Genomic DNA, 15,208 nt, shown 5'->3' with positions numbered 1-15,208 from the left:
TGGGGGGATTCAAGGATAGTGGAGAACAAGGTCTTGGTCCAGATGGTGGTTTTACATCCCAAGATGGTCTTAATTTTTATGTGCAAAGTTACTGGGAAGTTAAGAGATACAAAAATGAATTAAAACAGATTTTACTCCACAGGAATTTTCGAGACTGATAGGGGAGACAGACATAAATATAATGTATACACCAATTTCTAAGAAAGACATAGAAAATCGTTATTTTTTTTATGTTGGTTTATTTTTGAGAAAGCGAGAGAGCGCTAGAGAGAGAATTCGAGTGGGGGAGAGGCAGAGAAAAAGGGACAGAGAAAATTCCAAGCAGGCTCTGCACTGCCCCACATGAGACTCGAATTCAAAAACCATGAAATCATGATTTGAGCTGAAATCAAGAGTGGGATGCTTAACCAACTGGGCCACCCAGGGGCCCATGGAAATAGTTATTTCTAAGAGCTGGGTGAAAATAGGGAGTTTTTATGAAGGAAGTGGCATTTGAACTGGGTACTGAAAGATGAGCAGAAAAGGTAAAGGGCCATCTAAAATGCAGTAACCACCTAATGAAAGGTAGAGAGAGGGTTACAGAAAGTTTGTAATGTATCGAGGAGGGCAACAGCATCAGAGATCCATTAATTTAACAATTCATTCTTTTGCTCCTGTCTTTAGAATCTTATTTTTTTGTTGACTAGGGAAATAAAACAAGTACACAAACATACACAAAACTAGTGGGCTTCATATAAAGGAGAGATAACATCTACTTTTGGAGATTCTTCTGGCTGCAATGTCCTCCCCTGAATCCAGCTAACAAGCGTTCAGAATCACCTCTTTAGAATACGATCAACGGGACAACAGCAGTTAAGAGTGACATCCTGTATACTCTAGATTCAATTTCAAATTAGGGAGCTTCTCTGTGCCTCAATTACCTTTTAAATAAAATGGAAACACTCTCCTCAAAGAATTGTTAAGAATGACACTGGACGAAGAATGCATGGCAGGCATAGTACCTCATATCTATGTCCTAAATTACATACTTAAAAATAAGTAGATACCTAGTGCGCAGCATTAAGAATGTTCGCCAGCCCGCACAATTCCGCCGGCTGTAGGTGATAGACCACACTCTCCTAATCAGCCGGGCCGGTTCCTACTTTCTTGCGGAAATAGCGGTTCCAAAAGGCCTTCAGACTCTGCAAGAGCACGTGGGCTCCGCCTCCCCACAACAACAAAAAAACACTGTAACTCCGGTGCCGGCAGGTCGGATGGTGTGGACTTGATTTTTAAATCCGTCCGAAAGAACCAATCAGAGCGACCGTCCGAGTGCGCGGAAGCCGATTGGTTTGTAGCTACTTACGGCAACCAATAGGCGTGGAAGTAAGTTCCGTCGGTCCCGGAAGGGGGCGAATCGAAAACGGGTGGCGACCGCGGGCAGTTTGAATTGGAACCTGGGCTGAAACCCGCGGAGGCTGCGCCGGAACTCGACTCTCCCACGGGTCGTCTTTCTCTCCCCGCCAGCAAGGTGAGTGTCCTGCGTGGGTCGTGGCTTCGGCTGCAGGCCTGGGGGAGCAGCTGACTTTCTGTCCGAGGACCCGCGATCCCGCAGGCATCCGCGCTCCCTGGCCCAGGGGATGTAGCGGTCCACCCCCTCCCACCTGACGGGACCGGAGGATCAGCCTGGCCGGGGTGAGGTTTTTAGGGCCGCTCTGCTCCTGGGAAAGCTGTGCTCGCACCACTGTCCGCAGACCCAGCTCGCTCGCGAGCTCGCACTCTGGGGGATCGGTTTCCTCGTGATAAATGAATTATAACGTAAATGAATTGGGGACCAGCAGGTATTTTCCTCGCAGCCGTCTACGTCCCCAGCCAGTGGCTTCTTGGGTTTTCATCTGCCCGGTGGGTTGGTGTGCCTGCTGCCTCTTGCGAGAGCATTTCTCCTGCCTTCCACTTTTATTTGGGCACGCTTGGGTGCCTGGCTCTGTTATGTTATGAGGACCCAGAAATAAACGACCTGAGTCCTATCCTTGAGCCTGGTCTAGAGGATCAGGCTGAGTTTTAACTCTTAGGCCTAGCCGTTGCTCTGTAGGCGGGGACTCCGCTTTCTTGTTGGAGCTGGGAGATTCTGATAAAGGGAAAGCGTGAAAATGGGCCTACAGTGCGTGTTTTGATTCGGGCATAAAGAGTGCCTTCCACATATTTAAGATAGAGCATTTTCTGCAAAATCCTCCTTACAGGAACCTTGACATCTAGAGCTTTTCTTCAACTACCCACCCTCCTTTACACCTGTTGCTTCTTACATCTTAATCTGGAGATTTACAATTTTTTTGTCATTTGCCCAGTGCTTGGGTAATGATTGTTGGTGATTGATGCCCTCATCTGTCAAAGTATGCTGTAATCAAAAGTAGCTTGGGTCTGATGATTGTTTTAACCACTTCTTTATAGCAGTATCTTAGATTTGGAAATGGAAAAGTATTCAACTTGCCAGTTTTCCTTCTGTTTATTTTCCTCATCTCTATCATCTTTCTAAATTGCTCCTTTTAATATTTTGTTGGTGATGGCATCTGATGTAATGAGTTCAGTGGCTAGCATAACTGTTTAGGACAGTTATCATTGTGTGCCTCTGGGGTATTGTACTCCCATCCCCGAATGAGCAAGCTAGATTGAACTGAAGGAGAAGCCTACTGTGGCAGTGTAAATTGTCCTTTGTTGGTGGAGAGGCATGAGATTTCTTTCAGCAGTTTTTGGGCAACTAGGAGTGGAGTTTAAGATGTTGCGTTCAAAGAATTGAGATCTGCAAAAAGAAAAAAAAAAAAAGCTGGCGGAGAAAACACAGCTTTCCAAGAACTTTGCTTCTGTTTTTTAAATTTTTTTGAATGTCTTTTTTTTTTAATCATTCCTAGTTCTTTTACCAACTGTTTATTAGTTGTTCTGATAAAAAGTTTCATGGGTGAAGTCAATTGAAGCAAGACACTACAATGTTTGTGGATTTCATTTAGTAAAAGAGATTCTCACCTTGTTGCCCAAATAACTGGAAAATGAATGCTTTTCTTTCATTTAAGTTCTAGAGGCAAACGAATAAAGAACAATTACCATACTTTTCTTCCAGATGATTTAAATATCCTAAGATGTGGCCGAGAAGGAGGTAGGCCACTTCTCTCTTGGTACCACAGGCTGAAATATACAAATGAAGTGTTTTTGACAATAAATATAATAGCTAGCAGGTGTAGAACACTCATCAGGAAATATAGTACTGTTGTAAGCCTTTGGGAAGTCACCACCATTATTATCCATATTTTACTAATGAAGAAACCAAGGCACAGAGCAGTTAAATAACATGCCCAAGGTCACACACAGCTGAGCTGGGATTTGAATCACTGAGTCTATATACTGGTTTCCTCATCAAGGTCTCTCTGGAGCATGTCTTTACTGCATTGTGCAATGACTCTAGCACTAATTCGACACTCGCTCTTTGTTCATTCATGCATTAGCTCAACACATAACTGCTTGGAAGGAGAGACAGGGTAGCTGTGTCATGAGAGACTATGACCAGGAGATATGACCAGGTTATGGATCTCCCCAGGGAAGGCTTCCCAGATGTGGCAATGATGTGAAGAGGGAAAGAAGAGCATTTGCAAAATAACTTATCATGAGTTTTATTTGTTTATAGGATCTATTTCACCTGAGACCTCATAGCAAAATACTCATGTTTTGTGTAATAAAAACAAATGGAGTGGCAGAAAGAAGGTAGCTCAGAAATGAAATCTGAGAAATAGGAAAAACAAAGCCAGGGAAACCGAACAAGCATCTTCTGTATTTCACCATCAGTTATTGGTGGTCACCTTTCAGAGGATGGAGAAGATAGATGTTATACTTCCTTATCTTTTGAAATGCGAAGTTTTGCAACTCCTTAGAGACTCCCTAGTCTCTGAGACTTGTAAGTTTCCTTTTACTGTATTAAGCCCAACAGTCTGCTTACTCTTTTCAGTTTACTTATAAATGCGAGAATAGTAAAGAAAGGAGAGCAAGATGAGCTGGGCTTTGGAAGAATGGAAAGAGGGCCTGCCTACGAGAGCGCTCCAGAAAATTCAAGAGCTGGAAGGGCAGCTGGACAAATTGAAGAAGGAAAGGCAGCAACGGCAGTTTCAGCTTGAGACTCTGGAGGCCGCGCTGCAGAAGCAGAAACAGAAGGTATCAGTGAAATGCTGGTATTTAAACCTTGTCACGTATTTGAGCTTGGTCTGAAATTTCGAGAAAAACGATCATGCTGTCTTCAGGTGGTATTCCGCCCCTCTCCTTTTTTCAGTCATTTGTATTTTAATTGCCTCATTTTCTTCATCCGTCTGTCCTCATTTCTGCTTACCTGCTAAGATTCAGAGCTGCTGAGTTCCATTTTAACTCCGTTTGGGACCGCACATTGGAAATTACTTTTGTACTCTGTACCCACATGGCCAGAATTCTCCAGCTCAGAATTTAGGGGCTAGTATTAGAGCCCTTTGCAGTCCAAATGGATATCACTTTCTGATAGTGGGCTTTTCACTTGGTATTCCCAGTCCTCTTCTCTTCTGGGCTAGAAAATGAAAACTTAGAGGTGCCTGGGTGGCTCAGTCGGTTAAGCATTTCTGTTCAGGTCGCGATCTCACGGTTCATGGGATCGAGCCCCACGTAGGAGTTCGGAGCCTGCTTGGGATTTTCTCTCTCCCTCTCTCTCTGCCCTTCCCTGATGCTCTCTTTCTCTCAAAATAAATAAATAAACTTAAAACAAAATAGAAAATGAAAATTTAAACAGTGCTTCTTCCTTACCTCTGCATGAGCCAACAAGGTAGTGGTATAGTCACTGCTTCTAAAACGTCTTCACTAGTGGGAGAATTTTTACAATAACTGAGTTTAGCAGCCAGACTTTGAAATGAATTGCTAAGGGAGGTTTATAGGGTTTATTTTTGATTTTGTTATCTTGAAAGGACATTAAAGCCTCCCTTTCTAGGAAAGGTACGTGTGTAGCCCTGACCAAAGATAATGTAATCGATGACTTTGTAGAACTTTTCTGTCTATAGGCTACCAAGCGGGGTCATTTAAAATTTCTTTGTTCTTCGTGAAGCACTGACATGTGCATTATAGCAACCACATCTCAGAAACATTAGTTGTCAGTGTTGAGCTCAGACTTACAAATAATGCTTGGTAGAGTCACAAAGTAAGAGACCCGTTTCTTTCTGCACAATCTCCATTAGGTTGAGCATGAAAAAACTGAGGGTGCAAACCTAAAAAGGGAGAACCAGAGCTTGATGGAAGTATGTGAGAATCTGGAGAAGACCAAGCAGAAAATTTCTCATGAACTTCAAGTCAAGGAGTCACAAGTGAATTTCCAAGAAGGACAACTGAACTCCAGCAAAAAACAAATAGAAAAACTGGAACAGGAACTGAAAAGGTAATTTTTTTGAATGGTATTTTTATGGATGTCATTTATATGTGTTCGTCAGACGCATTTTTATCTTTTCCTTTAATGATACAATTATGAATTGCAGTTTTTTCCCCCAGTGGAATAAACAATGATTTGAGGAAGAGTAATTCTTCTGTACTTCCTATCGTCACATAGCTTAGTACTATATAAATTCATTAAATGGCTTTTTGCTTATTCATTTCTTTGTTCAGGATATGTTTATTAAGCTGTCTCATGTGCAAGACACTGTGTTTGTTACTGGGTGGTGTAATAAATAACGCCAAATCTCTCAACAGTGAGTACTGAAAAGGCGGAGGGGAGTGAAAGCATGGCTAATACTGATGGCTTCTGTTTCCTCTGAGTAGAAAAGCTGTTGCGAGAATAAGAGAGAGAAGTAGGGGGTTTCAGAAGGACCTAGGAACACTCAGGGTCTAGCTGAGACTGGAGTCCAGGAGTTGATAGTGGGACCCATCTATAGAGTTGTACGCTTTTTATTTCCCCGTCAGCATCTGCGATGTAAATGCTAAGAATGTGAATGGGAGGTTTGACTTAGGGTTATTTTCAGCCAGGGTCATGGGATAGGAGACAATGGATAATTGAGGCTGCTGTGAAGAGAGTGGTTAAAATCCTGTGCCACGGAATCTAGGCTGGAGAGAGAAGGGAGCAAACTCAAGAAGAGCTTCCTACTGAGATCCCCATCTTCCATCTGAAGCATTACATAACCGATTTGCCAGTTTCAGTGCCATATTTAAGCAATAAAAAATGGCGCTTTTGACTTCTTTACCATTAAAAAGAAATCCTCAAACAACTTGAGACATCAGTCAAAATAAATCTAGTGGGACCTAAATGCTAGCTTATAAATGATACCTTTTCGTTTTAATAGTGGAATTTGGTCAAAATAGCAAGGACTAATACAGACTGGAAGCAAAATGGACTTTAGTAGATTGCCCCATTGTTGATTCTGCTAATACACACCCAGAAATTTTTTTAAAAATGTTTTTTTATTTGAAATAACTTTTTTTTTAAAGTTTATGTATTTTTGAGAGAGAGAGAGAGCCCGAGACAGTGTGCCCGCGGGGGAGGGGCAGAGAGAGAGGGAAACCAAGAATCCCAAGCAGGCTCTACGCTGTCAGGGCAGAGCCTACATGGGGCTCAGTCCCAGGAACCATGAGATCATGACCTGAGCCAAGATCAAGAGCTCAACTGACTAAGCCACCAGGTGCTCTTGAAATAACTTTAGGTTTACAGAAACAGTAGTTAACATCCAATATAACCAAAGCATAATGACCGAACCAGCAATCAACATTGGTTCAATGCTATTAACTAAACTATAGGCCTTATTAGCATTTCACTAGTTTTTCCGGTAATGTCCTTACCAGGATCTGATGCAGGATCCCACATTACATTTAGTTGATGTTGTCTTAGTCTCTTTCTAAGCTGTGACAGTTTCTTGCCTTTTGTGTCCTTGCAGCTGTTGACAGGTTAACTCGTCAGCTCTTTTGTTGAATAGTCCTCAATTTGGGTCTCTCTGTTGTTCTTCTCACTGATTATATCAGGGGTTTCAGCAATGCCATGGTTCATATTTTGCGCTAGATGGTTCTTTTGGACTAGATGTGGAAGGCTGTCCTGGGCACTGTAGTGTCCTTAATAGCATCCCTGGCCTCTACCTACTAGATTCCGGTAGCACCTATCCCATCTGCAAGTTTTGACAATCAGAAATGTCGTTAGGCATTGCTAAATGTCTTTTGGGAGGACAAAGTCATTCTGGATTGAGAACCACTGGGTCCGATTGAGGTTATGAATTTTGGGTGAGAATACCACAGAAGTGATGATGTTTCTGTTTCAGCGTATACTATCAGGGTAACATAATGTAACATGACTTTTACTCTGATTACCTGGCTAAGGTATTGTCTGGGTTTCTGGGAACCCAGAATAGTAACTGGGAAGTTACTATTTTCCCCTTTGTAATTAATAAATATCTTGATACCAAGGAATTTGTTTTTCCTAACATAACTGCAATAATCTTAATCCTACCTACCTCTCAAACATATTTTTGAAAGTTCAGACATTTTGCAATGACTCTGATTTGTCTTCCTGTGAAGAGAACTTAGGTGCACAGAAATCTTTTTATAATTTTGTGTCCTATCCATACCTAGAAGTTGCATGTTAGAATGATAAATCGTTTCTATTTCACTGAGTTTTTTGTTTTCTTGTTTGTTGTCTGCTGTACCAACCTCCATGAGAACAGGGACCTTGTCGATCTTATCACTGTGCCCCATGCACCTGGCAGTGGTAGGCCCTCAAATATTTGTCAAATGAATAAATGAATGAAAGATAGGCAGTTGCTTTTGAAAAACAGGTGCTAGAGAAGTCGGGAGTTGATTTCAGAAGGCCAGAATAGTTTTCTCTGAAAGCACATTTTGGCTGCTGGTTTTAGAAATACTGGTTTTCATAATTTAGACAGAAATGTTTATATTTCTAATATTTTAGATAAACATACTTTTGTATACATTTCTCTATTTTATTGCAAAGTGACATTTGATAGCGGTTCTTGCGGATACAAAGTGCTCAGAGTTGTGCGTGACACCTAGCACCCTGGTAAATGTCAACATTATCATTAGTTGTTACAGTTGCCATTGTCACCATTGTGGGATTAGGACAGCACATTTAGTTTAAGAGTGTTCTTATTATGGGATGCCTGGGTGGCTCAGTGGATTGAGTGTCTTGACTCTTGATTTCAGCTCAGGTCATGATCTAGCAGTTCATGAGTTCGTGCCCCGCATTGAGCTCTGTGCTGACAGCTCAGAGCCTGCTTGGGATTCTCTCTCTCCTCTCTCTGCCCCTCCTCGGCCTCTCTCTCTCTCTCTCTCTCTCTCTCAGTCTCTCTCTCTCTCTCTCAAAATAAATAAACTTTAAAAAAAAGTATTCTTATTATCTATGACATAGGTATAGATGTTTATAAATGTTTATAAACTAACCTTGAGGGGCGCCTGGGTGGCGCAGTCGGTTGAGTGTCCGACTTCAGCCAGGTCACGATCTCGCGGTCCGTGAGTTCGAGCCCCGTGTCAGGCTCTGGGCTGAGGGCTCAGAGCCTGGAGCCTGTTTCCGATTCTGTGTCTCCCTCTCTCTCTGCCCCTCCCCCGTTCATGCTCTGTCTCTCTCTGTCCCAAAAATAAATAAACGTTGATAAACTAACCTTGAGACTATAAAAACTATGAAGAGTACAATTGTCTATAATGTGACAACTATAAACTACAAAAACTCTTGAATGTATTTTCAAATTCTCATTGGTAACCTTCAAGTACAGGACAGAAACTTATTTTTTCCATCAGCGGCCACTGATTAGGTTTCAGGAAGGTCTCAAACACGTTAGGTTTGAACCATTTGAAATGTGGGTCAAAAACTGTTGAGTATTGATGATCTCATACAGAAAATAGTTTAATTTAGTGCTTTTTTTTGGTGGCAATTTGTGTTTTGTTTTGTTTTTTTTCCATAGGAAATAGGAGGAGTAAAGGTTTATAAAAATAGTACAAGGGCATACTTTTATTTAGTATTTATAATAAATACACTCTTTTAAAAAATGAACATAGGGAAAGGGGGATGACACGTGAATTTGAGGGGGAAAGAAACACCCGATTTTACAAGATTCTTTAAAATTCATCTCTGGGGTGCCTGGGTGGCTCAGTCAGTTACGTGTCGACTCTTGATTTAAGCTTGGGTCATGATCTCACTGTTTGTGGGTTCAAGGCCCACATCAGGCTCTGCACTGATGGTGCAGAGCTAGTTTAGGATTCCCTCTCTCTCTCTCTCTCTCTCTCTTTCTCAAAAAAATAAACTAAAAAAATTTTTTTCTTAAATTCATCTCTAGAATTGCCAAACTTGTTACACCTTTGGTAGTCTATAGATCTGGACTATTCCTTGTGGTAGTGGCTAGCTACAGGTGGCTATTAAGCACTTGAAATGTGACTATTACAAATTGAGTAGTGCTATAAGTATACAATGCACACCAAATTCTGAAGGTTTGGTACAAGGAAATGTAAAATAATAGTATTTTGTATTAGTCAATAATTAGTATTGACTACAAGTTGAAGTGATAGTATTTTGAAAATAGTTAAATATAATACTAAGACTAAATTCATTTTTTCTTTTTACTCTTTTAATGTTAGTAGAACCTTTTCTATTGGATGGTGCTGTTACCTACCATAAGCTCAAACGTGATGATTTGATTTGCTGAGTAGTCCTTTTCAGTCCAGACATTGTTTCTTCCTTCTCAGATTGAGTTTGGAACTGGGTGGAGCCAGGGCACTGGGGCACTTTCTTTACTGCTTTCTTCACACCTTATATGTAGCCAACAGTCCACAAGAGACTGTCGCGTGCACGTCAATAGCCATTCTATACTAGCCATTCTATACGGTGTTCATTTCATTTCTTGTGTTGAGCTGAAATCACAAATGTTACAGATTTGCAAGATCTGAGGCTTCTATTCCCTTAGGCTGTCTGATCTGAAAGGTGTTCAGAACGGGATATACAGTGTATAGCTTCCTATTTCTTTGTGACGGTTTCCAGCCCTGTCTTCTCTAGATGCACTACGTTAACTGGATTTTTGTGTCTATGTTTTTAAAGTGTCATAAAATTCATGGCAGGTATTTGTAAGGTTTTTGTAATGATTTCACATCACAAGTGATGTCATTCGGTTTCATGATTTGAGTCATGCTTCGGCGACACCAGTTTCTTTCGATGTTTCTGAAGTTCTGGGGTGTTTGGGGGGTTTGTTTGTTTGTTTTAATATTCCTATGTCTTTCTTTGGCTTAGAATACAAAATTTGCTCAGAATATATCCCCAGCCTCCCAACTCTGTTACCATAGTGGTTTTTACAGATCTTCATTATAGCCTTTATACCACTGGAATTCTTGGTTCATATTTCTGTTTCCCTGACCACACTGAGTGCCTTTGACGCCTGGGGCTGAGTCTGTCACATGAGTTAGTTCTTATTAAATGTCTGTTGGGTACATGTAGTAGTGCTGAAGAATTCTTAGAGGGATGGGTTTTTTGTAAGTTTATCACTCTCTGGGAGCGTAGTGCTGGTATTCTGTAGCATTTGCTCTAATGTGGCATCCTCTTGGGTCCTTTTCGAACAGGTGTAAATCTGAACTTGAAAGAAGCCACCAAGCCGCACAGTCTGCAGATGCCTCTCTGCATCCATGCACTACACCACAAAAAATTTTTGCAACTCCACTAACACCAAGTCAACATTACAGTGGTAAGGATTTTTTCCCTTCATAGCTCTTTTATTGGGATTTTAATTTGGGCAAAGAAATCAATTAATTTATCTTTGAATTCAACTTTAATTTGAGCATTAAAAAAAAAACTTTTTAATTTGGGCATTGCATGGGCAATGTATCCATTTGTGTATCTGTTGAGCCATACTGAGCCACCAGGTAAGCCTTCAAACTTTTCATTTTATTATCCTGCAGTGTGTTTTAAAAGTAATTCAGGTTGAGAATATTCAAAGCACCTATGTCTCTATAATTTGACACTTGAGTAATTTGATCAGCATCTGTTGTCCAAACCCAAATGTTCTGTTTACTTCGTGTACCAAGCAAGATATTCACTTCTAGACTATTGTGATGATTGTTCATCTGTGAATTCCTTTATGAAATCAGTGGCCGAAGTCAAACTGTTTCTCATTGTCTTTGTTTAGGCTCCAAATACGAAGATCTAAAAGAAAAATATAATAAAGAAGTTGAAGAACGAAAAAGATTAGAGGCAGAGGTTAAAGCCTTGCAGGCTAAGGTAAGTTAATTATGGGCTTCACGATAGAGTATGTGGTTGAAGAAACAGTACTTTGATATACAGAAATACGAGGTTAGAGAAAAATCTGGTGTACGTAGAGCTCGACACATTTTTCTTACACTGAGAAGATAAAGTGCTGGCTCATTACGTTAGTTGTAATCACTGTTCGGTTTTAAAAACAAGTAGCAGTGAAAAAATAGAGTGGGGAGATCAGTTTATCCCTAGACATCAGATGTTCATCAAATTCTATAGAAACTGTAACCATATAATTATTTCCCTGTTAAGATCTAATGGTAAGGAGAGGTTAGGAGCAGAGTCATTCCAGACGCTCTGTCTGGCTTTATCACCCGGAGGCCATTGCTTCATATTCATTCCTTATGGAATGTGGGGATTGCCACGGGGGACATGGGGTTTGAAGGTCATTATTTATGAAGGGTTTATTTCGAGGAGAATGTTATTAAGGTAATCTCCCCATTCCTGTTAAATAAGTTGCTGACCAGGGTATTAAATTCCATTTTGGTAAATAAACAGGTGGGCAAAGAGATTTAATGTCAACAAAAGAAACAAAATACAGGTATTAGAAACCCCTGCTTTTAGCTTAGGGACTGACCCCCAAAATACTTGGTATCTGTAGAACTAACTTTACTGTCTCTGTTTGTGTGATGTTATTTGCTAAAAAAAAGAAAAACAACAACAACAACAAAATTCCAGTTTTGCACCTCATGTTGCAAACTTATGTTTCTGCTAAACATAAGAACTCCGTGAGATGGGACAATTCAGCAAAGAGTTTAAGGGTGAATTTATTTTATTTTATTTTTTTTTTTATTTTTTTTAATTTTTTTTTTTTCAACGTTTATTTATTTTTGGGACAGAGAGAGACAGAGCATGAACGGGGGAGGGGCAGAGAGAGAGGGAGACACAGAATCGGAAACAGGCTCCAGGCTCTGAGCCATCAGCCCAGAGCCCGACGCGTTGCTCGAACTCACAGACCGTGAGATCGTGACCTGGCTGAAGTCGGACGCTTAACCGACTGCGCCACCCAGGCGCCCCAAGGGTGAATTTATAAGTAGATACCTTAAATGTTGAGGGCCAAAAGGTACCTGTTAGAGCTTTAACAATTTTAATTATTTTCCTGCCTCTAAGCCTTTTTTGGAGGTCATTAGGATTCTGATATATAGCAAAGGTGTTGCTTCTCAAGATGAATAAAAATTCAACAGTAATTTTCTGGTTTGTCTTAGAAATATCATGTGCTTTGTTATCCGGTCCAGTCCAGTCATTGGTACCCATTCTTCTGACATTGATGCCCAGAGGTTTTTGATGGAAGAATTCGAGTCTCTACAAACAGGAAACCTCTCCCTGTGGCAAGAAAAGCTTTTGTTATAAAGAATTTAATGCAGCATCTATGGCCATGTCTTGATATTTGTCAGAACAGAGGCAGAGAGAAGAACAAAAGAAGTAGATAAAGGGAATTAAGAGTACATTTGTTTGAGGAACACTAAGGAATATATAGAATCGTTGAATCCTTGTACACCTGAAACTAATAAAACACTGTATTCTTGAATTAAAAAAAATTCAAAGCAGTAGCAAATCCACAAATGTGTAATACATAATATAAAACACCTGATACGTCATTTTTTTGGAGTGGTATGGTAGAAAGTGAGATTCTTGAAAGAGTTCTTTAGATTAATATTTAATTTTGATTCTCTTTGTGCAAAGCTACAGGGGGAAGCAACCAAGGACAGGCATAGGAAAACCAAATTTCAGAATTCAAATGGTAGTGAATACTCACTTGTATTTAATGGAGTATATGAGGGATGCAAAATAAATATAAAAGTGGAACCCATCTTAATAGATTGGAACTCAGATGGTAGTGGCTTAACCCTTTAATCCTAAAGTCTAACCATTAGAAAGTTCCTTCACTGGATATTGGCACTTAATGGTTCCCTTGACTTGATGAACATTCTTTGTTGGTACACAGTGGAAGTGTTAACTTCTTGGTATTTTGTCTTTATGTTCTATCTGAAAATGAATAGCATTGAATATTGAGAAGTCTAAAGGGCTCTAAAGAGTTTCTGTCTTTACAGAAGGTGAGTCAGGCTATTCCTCAAAGTACAATGAACCACCGGGACATTGCACGGCATCAGACTTCATCATCCGTGTTCTCATGGCAACAAGAAAAGACCCCTAGTCGGCTTCCGTCGGGTGCACTGAAAACTCCAATTAGGAGAGATTTCTCTGCATCTCCTTTTTTTGGGGAACAAGAGATGACTCCCAGTAGATCAACTTTGCAAACAGGGAAAAGAGATGCGAGTAACAGTTTCTGTGATAATTCTAGCAATTCTCATCTTTTGGATCAATTAAAAGCCCAGAATCAAGGTAACTTTTTCAGCTAAATTAAGTTGAAAGGAAATTTTCCTAAGATCATTTCAGAGGTGATTCCAGATGTTTCTAGTCCTAAGAAGTGCTCATGTATTTCGTTGGACACGTTGGAAGTAAGCACCTCAGTCTGGTGATGGGAAATACTATTTTGGGTTAAAAGATACCACAATTTTCGAATATACTTTTATTTGTACTAAAAAGCTGGTGCCTCGAAGCCTTCAAAAGTAGGCTGAGTGGCTTTGTCTTTCCAGAAGTAGGGTCAGTAGGTTGATTTCAGTTGACCCTCCCCAGGCTTCTCATCTGACTTTCTTTTGTGGCCCCTGGAACAAGCCTGCGGTCGGCCCGGCTTTGGGCAGAGGTGAGGCGTGTGCTCTGCACTGCCAGGTAGTCCATATGGGAGCAAACCTGTAACCTTGGCCATGGCTCCATGCTACAGCTGACAGCCAAGGGTACCAGGTGGTGTTTTGGAGTCTACTCTGCAGACTCTGATAATTTCCAGTGCTATGATATATTGAAAATCACCGTCAATGTTCACTGGTGAGAATTGTCCCACTGCCAGTGTCTTTGGAGCCAATATTGTGTGTATGTAGGGAAAAAAATGAAAAAAAAAATTATTGTTAATTTTGGCAGTATAGGAGGTTCATACTGTCTTGATCTTCACTGGAGGTAAAGCTACCAGAGAATATGGGAGTGTGATTTTTTTACTGCTTAGCACTCATTTGCATATGATATGGGCACAAAACAAATATTAGTTCACCAGTATATAAAAATCAAGTGGTAGTTTTAAGGTAGGGTATTATATGGGATGCACTTTTTGCAGCCTCAGTTAGGTACTTTTCACGATTTTTAGAAAACCATTTTCTTTCCCAAGTTTCTCTGAAAACATCAGAAAATTTGTTTCCCCTGCTTCCTATGGGATATTAGAATACGAATGACAATAGAGACTAACCATTAAAATTAAATCCAATTAAAGTATCTTCCATGTGTAACGTGAATCGATTGATTTGTCCCACCAAAGGTTTCAGAGCAGAGTAATAACAGAAATGACACCGTCTGAATTTAGATGTAAATTTTTGGTGAAAAATACATATTAATTAAAGTGTGGACTTTGTGGTTTAAGAGCTAAGGAGCAAGATTAGTGATTTGGAACTACGTCTGCAAGGACAAGAAAAAGAAACGAAAGGCCACGCGAGTAAATGTCAAGAACTCCAACTCCAACTGGAGAAAGCAAAAGTGGAATTAATGGAAAAAGAGAAAGTTTTGAATAAAAATAGGGATGAACTCGTGAGAATGACAGCACAGTACGACCAGGCATCAACCAAGGTACTGGACTTTTCATGAGTTCTTGAAAACCTACACTTTGTCATATAATTCTTTGGAAATGTTTTTCATACACTTAAATTTCTGAAATAAATGTTAGTAACGAGCCTCATTAATACATACTAGGCAGTATTGGTGCAATTGAACTAGTAAGTTCTTTTTAGAGCCGGGTAAGTGTGGGGTCCAATCTAGATGCACGATTTCCCAGCAAAGTGGCTTGGGCTAGTTGCTGATTTCTTTTCCATCTCAGAGGGTGCAGGAGAATAAAGGTTATGTATATACAGCACCTGACACATA

General features: G+C 40.3%; 1 protein-coding gene and 1 long non-coding RNA gene across 4 annotated transcripts in view; one reads left to right on the top strand and one right to left on the bottom strand.

Moving 5' to 3' along the window:
• Positions 1 to 1,232, bottom strand: part of LOC125155769 (uncharacterized) — a 31,822-nt gene extending 30,590 nt beyond the window's left edge. For all 3 annotated transcript variants that reach the window (XR_007148341.1, XR_007148340.1, XR_007148342.1), the window contains exon 1: positions 1,047 to 1,232. This is a non-coding gene — a long non-coding RNA (uncharacterized LOC125155769). The remainder of the gene's footprint in view (positions 1 to 1,046) is intronic.
• Positions 1,233 to 1,391: 159 nt separating this feature from the next.
• Positions 1,392 to 15,208, top strand: part of CENPF (centromere protein F) — a 62,034-nt gene continuing 48,217 nt past the window's right edge. Inside the window, exons 1-7 of the mRNA XM_047840892.1 lie at positions 1,392 to 1,510; positions 3,971 to 4,173; positions 5,211 to 5,407; positions 10,558 to 10,679; positions 11,121 to 11,212; positions 13,297 to 13,588; positions 14,712 to 14,914. Of these exons, the coding sequence (XP_047696848.1) occupies positions 4,012 to 4,173; positions 5,211 to 5,407; positions 10,558 to 10,679; positions 11,121 to 11,212; positions 13,297 to 13,588; positions 14,712 to 14,914 (1,068 nt within the window). The 5' untranslated portion in view covers positions 1,392 to 1,510; positions 3,971 to 4,011. The remainder of the gene's footprint in view (positions 1,511 to 3,970; positions 4,174 to 5,210; positions 5,408 to 10,557; positions 10,680 to 11,120; positions 11,213 to 13,296; positions 13,589 to 14,711; positions 14,915 to 15,208) is intronic.

Source organism: Prionailurus viverrinus, chromosome F1 (assembly GCF_022837055.1).
Source record: "Prionailurus viverrinus isolate Anna chromosome F1, UM_Priviv_1.0, whole genome shotgun sequence".
Classification (NCBI taxonomy): Eukaryota; Metazoa; Chordata; class Mammalia; order Carnivora; family Felidae; genus Prionailurus; species Prionailurus viverrinus.
The sequence above is the reverse complement of the archived record's forward strand: the minus strand, read 5'-3'. Positions and strand labels throughout refer to the sequence as shown.